Source organism: Ischnura elegans, chromosome 12 (genome assembly GCF_921293095.1).
Source record: "Ischnura elegans chromosome 12, ioIscEleg1.1, whole genome shotgun sequence".
NCBI lineage: Eukaryota > Metazoa > Arthropoda > Insecta > Odonata > Coenagrionidae > Ischnura > Ischnura elegans.
Genome location: NC_060257.1, coordinates 61,744,299 through 61,763,839, shown reverse-complemented (window position 1 = coordinate 61,763,839; position 19,541 = coordinate 61,744,299). Strand labels below are relative to the sequence as shown.

The window sequence follows — 19,541 nt, the reverse complement described above, 5'->3', positions numbered from 1 at the left end:
CACATCTCTTTTCTCTTCTTCCCTACGCGCGATTTTTTGAATCAGTACCCGATCGTAGCCATTTTCTTGGAGCGTGGTAAGGAGGTGTTGTTTCTCTCCAGCGAGCGAATCTGTATCCGATATGGAATATGCCCTATGATATAGAGTTTTAATAACTGATGCTTTTTGCCTGGGATGATGGTGTGATTTGCCATTCAAATAGCGATCAGTATGCGAAATAGCGAGTCACCCTAAGAACTTCAATAGGGAAGACGGCTATCCTTTATCCTCATCTTTCAAACGGCTTTTCCAACAATGGAATTAAAAATCAACATCCGTCTGACTAGCTGTAAATAAATAAGGATCACAGATCTGCAAATCATTTGGACCCGAAGACGGGAGCTGGAACGCGCCCGAAACTGTCGTCCGCAAAACATGTATCAACGCGGTGTAAACCCGGAAAACCATCACCAATCGTAATTTATATTACACGGACGAAAATATTTTACCCGATAGTCAGTCAAATAAAAACGACTCAGCTCATAAAATGCGTCTTTTTGATTGATATACTTGTTATTTATACGGATAAAATTAAAATTAATTGTAAATGGTGTTTTAATTAGAGTGATCACTTTTCAAGCGTTGCAAACCTCGCGGTTGACAAGTGAAAGCCCAACCGCGTATTCAAATCATTCCGTTTTTGAACTCCCTAGTGAAATAGGAAGTTCTCTATGAGTACCTTTCGTCACAGAGTATACTCTGTGCTTTCGTGAAATCTGTGGACTGCAAAAGAAATCATGTATTCAAAATCAAGGTAAATGTGCCCCAATATGTGAGCGTTTAGTAAATAGATGCGGTTTGATTTTCGCAGTTTCTTTCCAAAGCGACAATCCTTATCAGTTTGTATTGAGAATTTCCTTTGTGATTCAACCTTCAAGATTACTTATAAGTTCTATTCTTCATCATGACAAGGACACTTATATGTGTAAATATTCGCTCGAAGTTTGGGAGTGGATAGCAATGCCTTGCTTCAAATGCCTATTGCCTGTCGTTTTCAGTTCAAAAGTATCTATGCAATTTTGTCTGTATATGATTCACAGGTGCACTACAACTGTTTTGATGTGTACGGGAAACTTCAACTGTAAATGGGTAAAATTATGGACTTCTTTCATGCACGGGGAAGCTCACTGTTGACTGTCCATATTCTATTTATGAACTTACATAGGGATCATCTCTGGTCATCGCTGTTTTCAAACTTGTCCGTTGGTATTTATTCCATGGATGGCTGTTGCGTGTGTAGTTGGTAATAATTAATGACCCCAGTAAGATTCCTATTTTAGACTGTCGGAGTACTGTGATTAGATAGTAAATTTAAGTTTATCGTCATTGTAATCATCTATTTTGTAATTTCCTAATAAGTCTGCAAATTGTAATTTATAATTTTTGTTCGTGTGGATTTTTTTTCCATTGAGCTATAAATATTTATATATATATGTATCAGTCTATCTGATCAAGTCAAGTCACATTTCTTTATACTAGTTAACTATTCTTTTTGTAAGCTATTATGGTCCTTTTAACATGCAACTTACCAAAAATTATTATATTAATATTTTCTTTCTATTTACCAAAGAGAATATTTATTTCTAAAAGAATTTTTTATATTTACCAAATTCACAAAGTTTTGAAGGAGGTACCTTCAGGCTGAAGGTTTCATCTCTGTTTCCTTTCTGGTAGCATTTTTTCATCGGTAATCTTATCAATGAAAGTTGTTTGTCATATTTTCTCTTTTTTGTTGCAAGTTGGAAAGATTTCCCCAAAAGTTGAGATAGAGGGAACTTCTGTGCAATGTAACTTTTATTTCTCAAATTGCATTAAAAATTTGTTTTGATGTTAAATTATTAAACATAAACTGTGGATCACGAGATGTGCATCTTCTAGAATAACTGCAACTTCCAAAATAACGCTTATCTGTTTAGTGTATTTCATTGATATTTGTTGATTGTGACTAACTGCTGAAAGTACCATTTTCTAAGTAATTTATGGCCTTATTTCATCACAAAAATTGAAATGAATATCCTCAAATAATTTTGTGTAAGATATCATTGAATTTTTATATCTTTCGCTTGTTTGTGCTTAGCATAGTACATATATCTGTACAATTTATTGTTACTGATGAGGAAGCATTGAGTTTTGTAGTAATATGAATTTGCTTGACCAATATATTTGCACATAGCTCTGGCAATGTTCTCTCTTTTCATTTTCCTTCATGATTATGTTGACTGCCGTATCTTCTAACTGCTTTATCTGAGAAGCACAAAATTCACCACTGCTAAAGGTTTTCCATGAAAAAAATCATTGAACTTGAGAATAATTTTTGGGAATCCAGAACATTTATGGGGGATTCTCTATTAGAGGTACACACAGGGTAGACTCATGGTGCAAGTTTCACTATTAAAGAATTTTTGAACCATATATTTTGTTGGGGTGTAGAAAATGCATGGCATGATATTCTTAATATCATAGGTTCTGAGGGGAACTCTCCATCATCATTTCAGGGAATGGGCACCCTCATTCCCTCTTATTAATCACTTTTAAACTCAGTCATTCCTTTTCTTATCACCTTTTTCATTGCTGCGTGTTAGCAATTATCAACTAGGCAGAAATTCAAATATTTAATGAAAAAATTGCATTTAAGAGCTGCAGAAAAAAAATTACATTATATGTACGCTAAAATCATTCCAAGCGACCATGTAGTGGTTTAATTGAGAACTCCTCCTCCTACACATTGCACACACATATTTTAACTTGCTTTTTAAAATCATTGCTTCCTCATCATGATGGCTTTTCAATGTTCAGTGTCGTTATAGGTGTGTATATATGTAATTATGTATATGTGTCCACCTGTCTCTTAGCGAGTAGTTGAGTGTCCATTTCTCCATTGCAATAGCTTCGGCAGTGTCGTTGTGAGCACAATGCATGCGGGGAGGGTTGCGAGCAGTGCTGCCCTCTGTTCAACCAGAGGCCGTGGAGACCTGGCGTGCCCTGTCAGCCTTGCAACTGCCACGGGCATGCGTCTGCTTGCAAGTATGACCCCGAGGTAGCTAGAGAGAGGGCCTCTATGGACCCAGACGGTGAATATAGAGGAGGGGGCGGAGTCTGCATGAATTGCACTGCAAGTACACTCTTTCTTGCTTTCTTTCTTAACCAATAGTGTTGCTTTCAATTCGCTGCAGCTGGCCAAATCTCATCTGTCTTCCCATGCTACGAAAACAGAAGCTAATACTTACTGTATTATTGCCAAGTTATTACTGAAGGAAGGGTAATCCTTAAATCCTGAGAAAAATGGATGAAAATTCTTCACTAACGGTATTTCTACTGACAATGAGTGTGGCAGTCTTCTATGATGTAATTTGTTTTCTCAGGTGTGACTTCATGGAATCGACTTAACATAATGAAATGTAAAAACTTTATAATCCTACATAAATTTAATATTGTCTGACCTAGGTTTCGACGTGGCGACATCATCATCTGGGACATTTACATTGAAGGCACATCAATGCAAATGCAGCAGTTGATGTGTCTTCAATGCATATGTACCAGATGATGGCATGTCACGTCAAAACCTAGGTCATATAGTATTGAATTTATATTATTCGTAATTATAAAGTTTTTTACATTTCATTTTGCTCCTTTGATGTGATAATCAGCACAACCTGGCAGAATTAGCTTTTGAGTTTTAGGCCAGCTCCATCATTAAGGAATGATATCTTTCTGTGCATATTTTTGACTAATGTCTAAACTGTGATTCTAATGACTGTCTCAAGTTTTCAGCACCTTAAATAGGACAAAAAATTCAGCCCCGTTGTCTCTCGGCTATAGGCATAACTTTGAATGATAAGGCGACCACCTTTAGCATCTTTAGCCTCAGGACTGTGGCACTGAGTGTACAAACATGCTGCCTTGTGGCTTTGTATGTTCGGCAGCATAAGCCAACTTGTCCTCAAAATCCAAAACAATTCCGCAGGGGAAGAAGATGCCTTTGTAGTTAAAGTGGTGGAACACCTGGCACGTATTGGGAAGATCCACATTTGCACCCCAGTCAAGGCAAATGATTTTACCTCTGCAGAATTTTGCCACTTTAGATATCCTTAAATTAGCACTGTGACATTCAGATACCACATTATCTGCAGGTGGAGTGTGATATGCATTGGAGAAAAATATTCATGTACATACATTCGTTCAGTATTTGAAAAATAAGTCCTAAAAATTAGAATTGCTGATGCAGTTTGTCAACTCCTCTCAAATACTATTCTGATGGCATATTTTATTTTAGTTTTGAGAGTTGTCTCCTCTTTCTTCAGGCAAATTTTGATCTTCATATCTTAATATTCATGTAGAGGGTATTAGCCTTGTTTACAAGAAATTGACCAGCCACCCTTACTTATAGGTCAGAGATCTGTATAATTTTACAATAGGGAAATTGCTACCAAGTTCCTCAGTTTTTATCACTAATGACTTTAAAGAAATATAATGTTAGTTCTTCAGCTACTTTGTGTTCATGTGTTGTTATGCATTGTGTGTCCAAAGTTGCCTTTTGTGTGCAAATAATATGTATCATGTTTTGCCAACCTCTCTTGTGCATGTGCTCTTAAACTTAAGAAGAATATTCAATGATGACAGAGATGATAACCTTCATAAAATACAGAAGTAGGTCTCTGTCATGAACTTTTATCAAACTCTTTTAAATAATCTATAATGTATATCTGTAGAAGTAGTAATTTTCATTTGACTTTTTCTTAAGCTTGTGTTCTGAAGGTGATTGTAAAAAGAGTTTGTTGAATCAGCCTCGTATACATGTAATATTTCCACTAGTTAGTTTATCATAATATAATATAGATTTTATATAGATTAAATACGTATAACTCGTCGTAAATCTGTATGTTATACATATCTTATACATGTTTGATGATCCCTGGTTACACCATAAGGATATTATTTGTATATTTTAAAGATTCTGGTATACATCAAGGACAATGGACCATCAGACATGTATAAAATATGTATAAAATACAGATTTGCAAATCTGTATACCGATGTATTTCGAAATCTTAAAAATATACAGGTATAATCCTTTCTGTGCTACTAGGGCTATAGATTATGTAATTTCTAACTATTTTCAGTGGAATTAAGGTTTAGATGATGAATTTCTCTATCCCTCTTGGATATTCACTGGAAACATTTTTGGCATCATTTTGATTTAACTATTCCTACTATCTGGGATCAAGCAGCAATTTTTTTACAGATTTGAAAAGTGCACGTATGTGTTTTTAATCTTAATTTTATTTTCCAGGCTAACACAGCCGGAGTGAATTGTGAGAAATGCCGAGATGGATATTATAGACCAGCTGGGGTATCTCAGACAGATGTCAATCCATGCCGTGCCTGCAGGTGCCATCCAACTGGTTCCATTGGGACAACATGCGCTTCAAATTGGGATTCTAGTGGAGTAAGGAATGCAAAAAATTGTATTTTCTTCTGTTCGTAATTAATTTTGATAGCACTAATCATTAATATGTGGCACCAGCCATTCTTGCGACACGCAACCATTAGTCCAGTAAATGAACTACATATCTGGCATGAATCCAGGAAAATGGTTTATGTATATTGGACGTAAATATATGTATATTTTACGTCAATTCTAAAAGTATATGGAATGTAAATAATTTACATTCAGTATCCATTAAATGTATCGATAAATGGGCCAGAAAATAGGTTTAAATCAATCACACATTAAATAAGACAGCATTTTATGTTGACCTAAAATAAGAGTTAACAACATTTTCTATGTAAATATTTACGAGTATATGATACGTAAATTTTACATATTTCAATATACATACTTTACATAGTTTACCAAGATTGACTTTTAAAATATGTATATAATACCTCGTGTGCTGACTGGGCAGTGACGTCATGGCGAAATTAGCAGTTTTTTTTTAAAGCAGCATTTTTATTTTATGTGAGATTAAAAAGTTTGGCTTCCACCATCTTGAAGCAATTTCACAAATTCTGGCCACTAACGTTCAAATCCCGGCAGTGGCAAATAATTTTCAGAGACTGCCCAATCCCTGCTTGAATGTTGTATGGAGGACATTTCAGGCACAACACTTCATCCGCTGGATGGGACATTAAGCCATGGTCCCCTGGGTGCCTTTCGTTAAGGTGCAGGCTAATTCTGATGTCGGGTTTCTCTCCACCCTTCCTTCCATACCCTTCCCTATGGCACAAATGACCTCAGCTGTTAGTCACCTACTCCAAATACCATAACTTACCTGGCTGCTAATGAGTTGTTTCATCCTTTTACGCTTCTCGAAATGCAGCGTCCCCCTGGAACTTGCAATTGCCGACCTGGCTTCACCGGCCCTAAGTGTGATCGTTGCGCTGGCGGGCACATGCACTTCCCAGACTGTGAGCCTTGCGCCTGTGACCCTGCTGGCGCCGTGGGCAACGACCCCTGTCCTCCAAGAGATCCGCAGAGGGGTAGTGGAGGAGGCCGAGGAAGGTGGGGCTCAAGGTCTTGGGACAGAGATGGTGACCCTGATACAATTCAGTGCACTTGTAAGGTAAGTGAAAGCCTCCACGGATGGCACTTTTTGTTTGTTTAGTGCATGCTACCCGGGGTGGCATAAGGGCCAGGCAACCTGGGTGACTGCCCGGGGTGATTTAGGTAGGGGGGCGATCAAATGCCCGGACCAGTGGCGGATACAGATGGGGGGCACAAGGGGTGCATGTCCCCCCCCTTGCGGGTCCACCTATGTTGCCGAATATTGCAAAACCACAATTGTAACTTTTTATATCACAAGATGACATTGTCTTTTACATGTGTATAATCACTTTAAATACATTTTCTTATACTTTGCCTGTGACTTGGTCATCTTTTATTATGATTAAAATAAGACAATTCAAGATATATTTGGAGCCCCCCCCCCCTTGAGTTTTTTCTATATCCGCTACTGGCCCATAACCCCCCCTTTATTGGGGGGGGTGTTCCGAACCAAACTCCCTGGTAGAGGGGCAACACAACAGCAGTTTGCCCAGGTAATTATTTTGCCTTGAACCAGCCAGGAAAATTACCGCCAAAACGGAGAGCTATCTGGGTGAGATCTTTCCTCTTGGAGGATTATCGGGACCCTAGGTTGACACCATTTTCCTGATGGTTAAGCCTGAATAATACAAACATTTTTTCTATCCCTGCCAAGCAATAGCTTCAGCAATCGTTCTAATCAGTGGCGAATTTCTTTCGGAAGGAGGGGGGGGGGTCCAAAACCAGGGTGAAAAATTTTTGAAAAAGCAGGGTACTGAGTAGAGGGTTTTAAACTAATAATTTAAACACTTTTCATGATCGAAAATTCATGATTTTTCAATATTTTTTATTCTTTTATGGAGAAAAATAATTGTGTTTTAATATTTCGGGGGGGGGGGGGGGGTCCGGAAACACCCTCCTGGCAAGCCACTGGTTCCAATTACAGCAGAAAAATGACCGTTTCACACAATCATTTTCCTCGATGGCTTTAGGGATTGGAATCCCATCCCTTTCACCATTACCCGGCATTTTCCTTTTTTCATTGCTGAAACCATCATTGGTGCCATCCTTCAGCCAATCAAAGCGTATGGATGCTAACAGTGATTGTAAGTCATGCTTGGCTTTTAAATGACAGTTATAAATATGGGCAGTGATGAAATAAGTGATAGAAAAAGGTATGGTGGTTGAGCGATCATTTCTTTGGTCCCTGAAAAGCTATCGCTGGAGCTATCTTTCTGAAGGATAATATAAATGATCGTGTGATTAAGGTTTTAGCATCCCTTGGGTATTCAGTGTAAGAAAATTCTTGAGTGAGCCTTACTGTAGTTATATCACATTTTTTTGACTGTCTGTTCTTCATTTCTCTACTCTGGAATACAGAATGAATTTCCTGCATTTAGGGTATGTTCTTTGTGGCTCTTTGCATGAATACTAAAGTTATCTTCGAGACCAAAGAAGTAACTAAATATCCTTGAATGGCTGAAATGATTAGCGTGTGTTAAAGGTTATTGATCATAATTTTGTTTTGGATGCATCAACGACTATAGTCATTTTGCACCACTATGTCATTTGAATTGAATCAAAAATAGATTACTAATTGAACATCAAGTTAGAAAGTGTTGTTTTATCTTGCTTGCTGCATTGCTTTATGCGAGAATATTTTATTACCCAGACGGCACAGAATCCTCCGTATCTAATTCGTATGCAGATAGTATCCATTGACTACCGCTCCGTCGCTTTTTGTCACTGGATACTATCTGCATACGGATTAGATACGGAGGATTCTGTGCCGTCTGGGTAGTATTCTGTTTGCTAGGTGAATTTTTCAGCTGTGTATAAATTATGAAATAATACTTAATTTATTTTTTTCAGGCTAATGTTGAAGGTGATCGATGTGATAAATGCCGTAAAGGATTCTTTGCACTGCAAGAGTCTAATCCATTGGGCTGCACTCCATGTTATTGTTCGGGACTATCTCCTGAGTGCCAGGAAGATAACAGCCTCACATTGACAGCAGTAAGATGTTTTCTTTTTATAAGAGAATGTAGCTTATGGATATTATTTTTCCAGTTTCCAGTCATTTGAGATGCTCTATTGTGGCTGATATCTTGGCATATTTATTTATTGCACAGAATATAAATTATGCGCAGAGTATGGGATGTCATTAGGTACCCTTTTCACATAAAACCAAGTAAATTTTTTTTAAAAACCTTGGATCAAGAAATAAAAGGATGATACACATAGATACATTACACATAAAAATAGGTACATACAACATCAAAATATTTCACCGAAAAGTGAAGAAATCTTAATAATTCCACATAAATATTCAATGTACGACCTAGCAGAGAGGAGAACGTATCGGTATAACGTATACCATCATGATACCTCGGATGATACCTAGGACCTAGGCTACAACGTGGCTTGTGATCGTCTGGTATAGATGCACAGAAGATCTGTCTTACAAAGTTTTTTTTACTTTACAAACTTAAAGTTTTAAATTACAAGTTAAATTTTTTAATTACAAGTTAAGTTTTAAATTACTTAAAGTTTTCTTTACATTTCACTATGTCAAGTAGTTTCCATAGAGTCATGCCTGAAACAACTGATAATATTTCACTGACAATTTAAAATGTTATAAATTGTTTTATTTAAGCTTTAAGCTTTTCTCCTACACATAAACCAAACTCATGTCAAACAATCAACTACCAATGACATGGTAGGGAGACAAATCTCATAATCCTTGCCTTTGGTTGATATATTATATAAACGATTTGTCCCAAAATCTCCCTGAGTATACAATCTCTTAAACCTTGTCTCATTGTCAGCTAGAGGCCCACTAAAATATACCATTTTCAGCAGTTGTGGTGAATTAATTTTATAATTTAGCAATTTATAAATAGATTATCTGGATATGTCCTCCTATCACTTAAAGCAGGGGTCTCCAAATTACGGCCCGCGGGCCGGATCCGGCCCGAGGAGGATTTTCATCCGGCCCGCACACTCGTTTCAAGTAGCGCCCGATTCTCGCTCGTATAACTGTGAGACGCCGCTAGGAGCATTGCAGCGCTGTTCTACACGTCAAAGTCGCCTTCAAATGTTCGTAAATAAGAAATACGCCACTGGATACTTCAGTAGACGTTGGAATCGAATACTTCAGTCATCGGCAAATTTGCTATCCGGCCCGCGGGGCGATTTGGAACTTGGAATGTGGCCCTCATGGCCTAGTAAATTGGAGACCCCTGACTTAAATTATTGAGAGCTAAGGCTTTGCGCTCCTTGCTGTAAGGTATTCATTTCATATCAACTCCACATTTCTGTGCATTTATACTTATGAAGTATTTCAAAGACTTTTCAATTCTATTAATGAAGTAGTCATAATAAGGACTCCATGTTACAGGAGCATATTCAATTATTGGCACAGCAAGGAACAAAAATTGACATGGAATGCATGAGACCTCAAAATAAAAGCCACTCGAGAACATCCTTTGGAGTTTAAATCCTCTATTTTTTTGATTGCTGGATTCCAAGTAGTGCTCAAGTGGAAAGCGATATTTTTGTTAAGTCTTCTGAATCATTACCCAATTTTCTTGATTTTTTTCACTACTTTGTCCCAGGACTTGCTCCGTTTTCAGAGTATGGTCGTACCCTGGAAGTTTGTTGTGTCCAAACTCAAGGCTGTGCAGCGGTCGACCAGTATACATTTTTCCATGCCAGATTACAGGATGTTGGTATATCTCATCCTCCTGCAGGCCTTTCTCATGCCAAATTACTTATTTAATTTTTTACCCTTAATTAGTAGAGAATGACCCTCAAAACAACAAGTTCAGAAAATTTGATCATAAATGGCAGTTTCAATTTTGAAACAAATGGTACATATCTTGTCTTTTGTTTCAGTCGTCATCCTTATCCGGTTGGTTGGTTACTGATCTCCGTGGCCGAAAAGTTAGCATCCCAGCTACTGTATCAGCAGCTGATGAAGATCCTGATGAGATCCCTCTAGCTTATGATCCACCTGGTGGTATAGCACCTGACATTTTGCACGCTACTCTGGCAAATCCTGATCCAATCCCTGATGTTGAAAAAGAAATTGATGAGAAAGATAGGAGGCTGTCCATTCCTAATGATGATATGGGTGGCCTGGATTCATATTACTGGCAGGTAGGAGATATTGAAATGTTGTAAATTGCTTATTACTATTTTTTCAACCAGGGACGTGAAAAGTAAGTTCCCAAGTAGAGGATTTCAAACTAATTTTAGCACTCATCGAAAAAAACTTCATTTTTCAAAGAAATCTTTTATAAAGTCATGACTTTTCAATATTTTTTTCTTTTATGATGAAGCAAAGTAATTGTGTTTTTATATATATTGAGGGGGGATCAGGACCCCCCTTTGCTATGCCACTGATGTAGAATGTGGTGGCAGTGCAGAGATTTCAGTGTATTATGTTGGCTTTGATCATCTTTATCCTCTTACTGTGGTTCAAATTATCTATTGGCACCACCCCAAAAATAGTCTTTTGATTCAGGCTCAATGGACTGATTGCTCATCCAAGTATAATCCCTCAATGAGGGAATAAAGGAATATGATTAAAAATGTATTTCTATTTATTTCCCAGGCCCCACCAGGTGATACTTTCCTTGGAGAAAAGCTTTCAAGTTATGGTCAGAATTTGACAGTTGGCGTAACTTGGGTGACTGGTAGAGGAGATACTGGTGGACGGCCAACCAATGGTCCAGATGCTATTTTAGAGGTTTGTAATGCAAATTTTCATGCATGTCCTTTTAAAATGGTAGGAATTACTTTTCCATCTTATCTAATAAAATGTAATTTTTGTAGAACTAATATAAATTCAGATTGATTCCATGTCTATTCTGGAGGGTAAATAAGTAAATGCATTATTGTCGTGTCACGGGGCCGTTCAGCAGATACGATTCAGCAGTACTTTTAAGATCCATCCATCATCTCATATTCGCTATCATGTTGTCCATTATGTCATTCACATTATTTTTCACATCATCACCACTTTTTTGTTACACCATCACCACTCATGTTTTGTCCCGTACGTATTTCCTGATGAATTATTTTATACTGAGGAACCTTTTACTCAGACAATAAATGAAATTTTTTGAACGAATATGTTGCCTATGTCTTATTACCTGTTTAGTATAAGTGAAGTGCCACCGTTTGCTTGGTCACTGCCATTTTCCGGTCATCAACAACCCTGGTGGAGAAAGGAATAACTACAACGGTCCCATTATTGGGTTCCTTGCGCATACACGTGTAATATCCGGTTTATAGCGGACATAAGACCATTTATACACCAGATTTATTCCGTTTTTACTCGGGTAATAACGGTTTTTACACGAGATAAAACACGTGAAATACACGACCAATATGCCAGTTTGCGACCATTTGTGCTGTATGGGAGCCTTACATTTACAACAAAATAAAAATAATAAAGAAAAGAAAAAATGAGGGATTGGAAACCAAATCTTGATGTATAGAAAAAAGGAAGAAATGAAGGGGATGGAAAAGATAATAAGGAAGGGAATCCCTACCTTACCTTGGCTTCTGCCATACTCTGCACCCTGTGTGTTTTCCGTCTTGCCGTCGACGTGTAGTTCCTAGGCCGACCTTCGTCTAGATAAAAAAAAACCATCGTCTTTGCCTTGACACAGGCAAACGAATGCTCTGGTACAAGGCATGCACGATCTCTTCCTGGGCTTCTAGAGCCCTCTATAGGTGAAGAGGAACAAAAGAAACAAAAACCAAGGCAGGTGGGAAAAAGGAAGAAAGGAGGGAAATTCAACTTAAAAGAATAGGAAAGCCCACGGCTACTCCGGCCCGAACAATTATAATGACACATATCCAGCAATTAAAGAATGCAATTGCATTAGTACCATAGACTTGGTAAATTGATAATTAATGACAGCTGGCAAAAAATACAATGTGGCCTAGTTACATAATAATATAAATTATCTACCATCATATTAATTTTTACTGATGCCTGTATTCCTTTGTTTCCGTATTTATAACATTGTAAAGAGAGCCCTGGGAAAATGGGGCCAGATTGTGGCCTCATCTGGGCCAGGTGAAAGAAATAAATCAAATCCATTTCCGGATCATTACAAGAGCTTTAATGAAGTAAATTAACATAGCATGGAATGATCACAATTTTTGTTATAGGGTGGTGGATACACCATAGCCTATGGGGAAGGTGCTTATCCTGGTGTGAGCAATGCCACCATGGTGATCCCCCTTGCTGAGGACGGTGTCGGGAGCATGGGCCAAGATTGGTACCACGTGGCTCCAGGCGTGAATGACATAGCGAGAGCTTCTCGCAGGAATGAGTACAGGACAAATGAGCCAGTGACGAGGGAGCAGTTTATGAAAGTCCTTGGAAACCTGAGGAGGGTTCTCGTGAGGGCAAAGTTCCACACAGATCAGATTGAAGGAAGGTGAGTCTTAATCCATATCCATACCTCCCCCTCCTTTTACTCATTCAATATATCCACTGATTTTTTTTTTAATTTCTTGATCGAAACAAGCTATTAACCCGTTTCGAGTCTAGCTCGTCGTGAACTTCCGATGCCAAATCTCACTGTGACGAATTTAACTCGTCATCAGATGACATCAGGTTGGATCTCTGCAGCATATTATTTTAACAATATAATTGAAGTAGTTGATGAGAGTATTTTATGATAGATAGAAGCGTTCATAGTTGATGTTAGTCATTTGACTTATGGCTGTATGCCCCGTGATGCACCAGAATAATTACTACCCATTATCAGAGGGATAAAATATTAATATTTTGAAATTTTGACAAAGCTAAAACATGCATTGTGTTCATGAAGAACTCAAATTTCATGAAATGTTCATTGGAAGGAATAAAATGAATTTATAAGAGCAGCAATTGGTGTGTTCTTGATGTCTTTGTGGGAAGAGGGTTCGTTCGTGAACAATATGAAATAATAACCACTTTTTATTTCATCATTCTACATTGATTGCAAACTACGAAATATCATTTCATTATCTACCTTTCCATTTAAAAGGGATCACAGAAAAAATAAATGGAAGATAGGAGTACAATATTCAGAAAATGAATTGAAGTGAATTGAAAGAAAATGAATTGTCTATAATATTGTACTGTTATAAGAATGGGCTCTCTCTCCAATTTATATCAATGTTCCTTACAATAGAGTTTGAAAACTGAAAGGACTCATATTTCCCATTTATGGATCCATCACCTCTCTCTGGAACTATTCACCACAAACGATTGATGACCTTATCCCTTTTGCAGATGAATTTGATGATGTCTTAAGCTCATGCTGAGAGTTTCACCGCTTCTTATTAATGCCTCAGCCTTGTGCACGGATCATGAGTGGTTTGTTGTTGTTTATACTCCTGTGAGCAATTCCTTTCTACAGTGAAAGGTTCTATCTAAATGAATGAATGAACCAGAACTCTAATGACATCACAAACTCATGAAAACTGGGTGTCAAATTTTGCTTTTTCTTCTGTTTAACTTATTAAAGAAGGACTGAATGGGCACATTATTTTTTGTGGTAACTTTTCTCTCCCTTTCGTCTTTTATTTAAAATGACCCTATATGTGTGGATTTAAAAGGACCAATATGTGTGGATAGCCCTATTGCTGGCTGATATGCCTACTATGTGAACCAAAAACATGAACTTGATGAAATTCTTTTCCTCTTCAAGACTTTGGGAGCCATCAATCCAGCTGGGTTCAAAAACTGTCAGCCCTGGACCTCCCGCACGAAGAATTGAAGTCTGCATATGTCCCCCAGGCTATGAAGGTGCTTCTTGCCAACACTGTGCCTATGGATATGCGAGGGTACCCGGAAGATATAGCGTTGAGTGCAGACGTTGTGACTGTCATGGGCATTCGCCAACCTGTGATCCAGTCAAAGGATATTGCATGGTATGACTGTGCTGATTAATATAAATGTAACACTTTGCGTGCCATGGACGTAATATTACGTCCTGTTAATCTTTCTGAAGATTGCCATGGACGTAATATTACGTCTTTCTATTTAATTGGCTTTGTACGCGTGAAGCCGTAATATTTCGCCCGTGGTACTTTTCCACTATACTGCTTAGTAGTTCTGTTTTTTCAAAAATCAACTGCTCGATGGAAAAAGAGTTCACTTTATGTCTTGAGGACGAAAAGTCCTCTGCAGCTACCGGCATCCTTATCTTAGGCCACTTGGTGTGAAAATTCTTTTGCGGAAAGAACCTTTCGTTGAGGGTTCAGTGACCCTTTTTGTCATCCAGGATTTATAATGTCTTGCTTGGAGCAATGCTTTTTTATGATTTTCATGCTTTAAATAGTTCAAATTGAGTGTAATAAAAAATTGTTATGCATGTTATGGCAGTAAATCATATGTTGCAACTTTTTTATTTTTCAAAAACAGTAGGTTTTCATTGCTAAATTATATATTTAAAAATTAGCAATAAATGTTATTCAACTCATTCATAAAGAAAAGTCTCATTTTTACTGAAATACACAGCGATATAAGTATATTTTTGATGCTAATGTTTTAAAAAATGTACAAATTTAGTAAAAATGGCTGGATTTTTCAGTAGGGCTTTAAAATTAGCAGCCGGTACTCAAAGTGTTAACTTTTATTTATCTTTCTGCCATGAATATAGAGCATTTTTTAAAAATAAACTCAATCTATTCAGAGTGTACATTTTAATGATGGATGATGAAAAAAATTGGCTTACAAGAGGAGACCATGAATCTTCCTGCGCCTTTTTCAATGCCATACTTTTTACGGCATTTGGAATGATGAACTCATCTCTGAACTGGTAGTGGTTCCATTGAATGGGCCTTAGTTTGGCTGTAATTAATAAATTTTCAAGGAGTACCTACTTTAAACAAGCCTTATATAATTCCAAAATAGTGCACCTCGTTACAGATGGGTCAGTTGGTGTAGTAGGTAGTGTCGTCGACTCTCACGTGGGGAGCTAGGGATCAGGACTGCGTTACAGCAGTATATTTCGTAGTCTTCATTTTGATCATACCGCGAAAAGTATTTCATTAATTTTAAATTCAGCAAGCATAGGCATGGGAGAATTTCTTTTGTCATCATAATGGCGTTTAGGTATTTAAGCAGAGTCATTTTGAACGCAGAAACGCGTAAAAAATATGGCATTGAAAAAAGGAGCAAGGTACGTATGTGGTCTTCCCTTGTTAATAAGTATGATATTTTGTGTTGAAACTACTTATTTTATGATTTCAAAGGTGAGGAATACAGTTTTTAATTTTTGGAATGGCTAATTAACAAATTTTTTTCAATTGTTGACTGTGAAACAATTTGACACATTAAAATACTTCATTTTTATGTTTCCCAATCCTTAGCATAATTCTCAAAGGCCTAGAACCCTCTGGTCGATAAGCTGATGGTGTGATGCATTCCTGTTGAACAGGTCACTGCTTGTCATCTGCTCCTCGGTCTCCCACATCTGCCTTTCATAGTTCTTTGTACTCTTTTGAACAATTTCTTCTTTCACAAAGCAGTTCTTCTTGTACGTGTTTTTAAATTATACTTGCTGAATGAAATGAAAGAGAATAGCTGAATGAAAAAGGTGTGTTTTTTGTTATAACTTATCTTTCCTTTACATTTCCAAATTCTATTATGGAATTGCAATTTTTATTCTGATTGAGTGACCCCATTCACTTTTATGTTAGCTGAAGCAACTTTTTATGTTTAAAAATATTTTTTTCTTCATTATCCTGAGGCTTATAGAGATTTAAATTTTTTTCTCTACATTTATTTGTTATGGTTACGTTGTCCAGTTATGATGGGGTATCTTATAAATATATGTATCTATTCTCGCTTGTTTTTTTATACAGTGGCCAAAATTGTGAATGTGAAAATTATTTTTTATTATGCGTGGTGAAAATTATTTTTTTTCAATAATGACAATGTTGTTCTTTGAAGTTATACATTAAATGACTTTAATGTGTAGGTAAGAAAGAGGGGGTTACATTAGAATCAAGTTTGTGTAGCAATAATGGTAGAACTGCAAGCCTTCTGACCTCAGAATTGACTATTTAGAGAAGTTATTTTTATAAATTAAGAATTTTGTACATTTTCCTAATTCGTACACACATTTTTTTCAGCGCTGTGACCACAACACATATGGAGAGCGTTGTGAGAATTGTATCCAAGGATTCTTTGGCGATGCCCGCGTAGGGACACCAGATGACTGCAAACCCTGTCGATGTCCACTCGACATCCCATCGAATAATTTCAGCCCAACTTGTGAGAGGAGAGAGGGTGCCCCTGGAGGATATGTTTGCAATCGATGCCCTTCCACTCACTCTGGACCTCACTGTGAACAGTATGTAGAAGAGTTTCCTTTTAACCCAAATACAGTAAAACCTCTTTACATCGTAATGGAGGGGACCAAAATTTGGACGATTTGATGTATGGAGGTTCACTATAGAGAGGTTTTAGTGATATGCACCATTTTTTCATATCCTTTGGAAATGTAAGGCACTACTGTCTATTAAACCATTATATTTATGCGTTTAAATAAACATGCATGCATTGGTGAACACATGTTTATTATTTAATGATAACAGAGGGCGAGCTCTATTGCGTGATTTTTACCATGATTCAAAAGAAAACTACATGTGTGATCTCTCAAGAATGACTTTAAAATTTATGCAATAAGCTTGTGATTAGGCGTGAAATGTATGAAATGACCCAGATTTTGTTTTTCTAAGATTGTCATCTGGTGCATGCTACTGATAAAATCATGTATGGTGTGCATCTTCTGTCATGTTGCGGAGATGATACCTTTTTTTCACATTAAAATTTCCTGCAAACGCTCAGGCAGTAATTGAATTTTTCTGATAAAACCAGGTATTTGACAGTAACCCACTTTGCTATCGCACTCCTCCAATTAAGTATTTATCATTGTGTATGCCGTATATGTCTGAATATAGTCCCCCCTGTTTTTCCAAAAATGCCCATGGTAAAAGTAAAGGGGGGGACTATATTCAAACGCATTTTTGTTAACTTTTCCCGAAACTGAAGCCTCAAAATTAGGGATGGGGGACTATATTCGGAGAAATACGGTATTTTTCATTTGATTTTCAGTCATTTTTATTGCCTGCTAAATATCTGAAATTGATAAAATATTCTTCAGGTGTGCACCAGGCCACTACGGCAACCCGTTGGAAGTTGGATCTGTTTGTCGGCCTTGTAACTGTGGCCATGGCACCCTTCCTGGTGGCATCATGAGTATCGGTGGCCGGCAGATGCCAATTCGTTGTGATCCACGGACTGGGCGGTGTTTGGAATGCAGAGGCAACACTGAAGGCTGGAACTGCGAGAGATGCAAGCCGAATCATTATGGAGATCCTGCACAGGGTGACTGTCGACGTAAGTGGGCTGCTGTTTATTCAATAGCATTCCCAAAAGATGGTTCTGGAAGGGTTTTGGCAAGATACTTTCATTGAAGTGATTTTTTTCTGGGTTCTATTCTTTATGCATCCAATTTGTTGTACTATAGTTTCATAGATTCATCTTGCATCAATGCACAGCAGCATGTTCTTTTCAGGCATTATGCTGCTTCAACATCCAATCTCAGTAGGCTTCACCATGAAAGATAAGATATAAAACTTAGCCGTAAGCACAGCATCTCCTCTAAACTGATCTGACCAGCTGACTGTTATTTCAGCAACACTGTTGTGTGAGGTAATGGATGCACACCCGGTAGAAATCAGGAGAAAAAAAGCATTCAATGGGCCCATTAACCAATTTTTTTACTGTCAATTGTTAGAATTAAAAAAATGCAGACCCATATTTTTGCATCTTTTACCTTCATCTTTCAAGCACTTCTTGTGCTATTAGCAGGAAAAATGGGTTGTTGGGAGATCATTATCAAATACATTAAAGATTTGATGGTACGCAAAAAACAAAACATAAAACAGTACAAAATTAAACAGAATAGAAATTACTCTCAATGGGCTTCGTAATTTCACAATGTACTCATCCACATCAACCAATCTGCAAGTTGTTGATGTTGTGAGATCATTACAAGCTGTTCATGGTTTCTCAGCTAGTTTCCTTTTTATTGTGACCTATTTTTCTCTTTGATCAACAAAATTCTTTTACTTAACTGATATTTTGGATCTTAGTGAACGACCTTCACTGTATCACATCTTTAGAACACCACACATGGAGCTGTACGATTAGTATCACTGCACTTTTACAGTTCGGAAACCATTCTTGAGTATTATTAGTGTTGTATACTCTCCCTCAGTTGCTGTAACATGAGTATGTAATGCTCAGGCTATGTACATAAATGTTTTTGCACATTTTCCTAAATTTTCTTGGTCTAGGCTCCAGTAGCTATTGTCTCAGCAGTCCCATAAATTCAAAATGTACCAAAAAACTTGCCTTTCCACATCCTGGGTTCTTGCTATCATATTTTGACTGATCGATTGTTTAATAAATTTTACTGTGCATGATTTGAGGACCGCATATATTCCTCTTCTTTTGCGGTGCATGATTTGAGGAATTTTCTTTGAAGATAATTTTTAACTTGTTCTGTGCATGTGGGACATGCTGAAGAAAGATCATTTCTCTTCTAAATGTTTGCAGCTTGTACCTGTGACAGTGCCGGAACTGGTGGTGTTTTAACCTGTGAAGCTTCAAGTGGTCAATGCCGTTGTCTTGAAGGATTCACTGGAAGAGCTTGCGACAGGTGTAAGGTAAGGATTTATAGTGCCATTTGTGAACTTTTTTCATTCCAGTTGAAGCGCATGCATCTCTGTTCAAGCATAATTTTTCCTTTGGTTCTTCAAACTTCATTTTTACCCTGTTTGTGCGTTATGTCTCCTCATTTTGCATACTACTGGGGTAGGAGTAGTGATTACAACAATTAAAATGTGGTTACAACAATTAAAAAACAAAAAAAAACAACAAAAAAATAAA

At 37.3% G+C, this 19,541-nt stretch overlaps 2 protein-coding genes across 2 annotated transcripts in view; both read left to right on the top strand.

Moving 5' to 3' along the window:
* The window catches only part of LOC124168701 (laminin subunit alpha-1-like), a 538,595-nt gene extending 535,041 nt beyond the window's left edge, over positions 1 to 3,554 (top strand). The window contains exons 6-7 of the mRNA XM_046546968.1: positions 2,927 to 3,155; positions 3,484 to 3,554. Of these exons, the coding sequence (XP_046402924.1) occupies positions 2,927 to 3,155; positions 3,484 to 3,554 (300 nt within the window). The remainder of the gene's footprint in view (positions 1 to 2,926; positions 3,156 to 3,483) is intronic.
* Positions 3,555 to 4,490: 936 nt separating this feature from the next.
* LOC124168700 (laminin subunit alpha-1) overlaps positions 4,491 to 19,541 on the top strand; it is a 229,995-nt gene continuing 214,944 nt past the window's right edge. The window contains exons 1-11 of the mRNA XM_046546967.1: positions 4,491 to 4,511; positions 5,330 to 5,485; positions 6,360 to 6,602; positions 8,435 to 8,578; positions 10,460 to 10,723; positions 11,181 to 11,315; positions 12,752 to 13,023; positions 14,284 to 14,506; positions 16,715 to 16,935; positions 17,749 to 17,984; positions 19,209 to 19,318. Coding sequence (XP_046402923.1) covers positions 4,491 to 4,511; positions 5,330 to 5,485; positions 6,360 to 6,602; positions 8,435 to 8,578; positions 10,460 to 10,723; positions 11,181 to 11,315; positions 12,752 to 13,023; positions 14,284 to 14,506; positions 16,715 to 16,935; positions 17,749 to 17,984; positions 19,209 to 19,318 — 2,025 coding nt within the window. The remainder of the gene's footprint in view (positions 4,512 to 5,329; positions 5,486 to 6,359; positions 6,603 to 8,434; positions 8,579 to 10,459; positions 10,724 to 11,180; positions 11,316 to 12,751; positions 13,024 to 14,283; positions 14,507 to 16,714; positions 16,936 to 17,748; positions 17,985 to 19,208; positions 19,319 to 19,541) is intronic.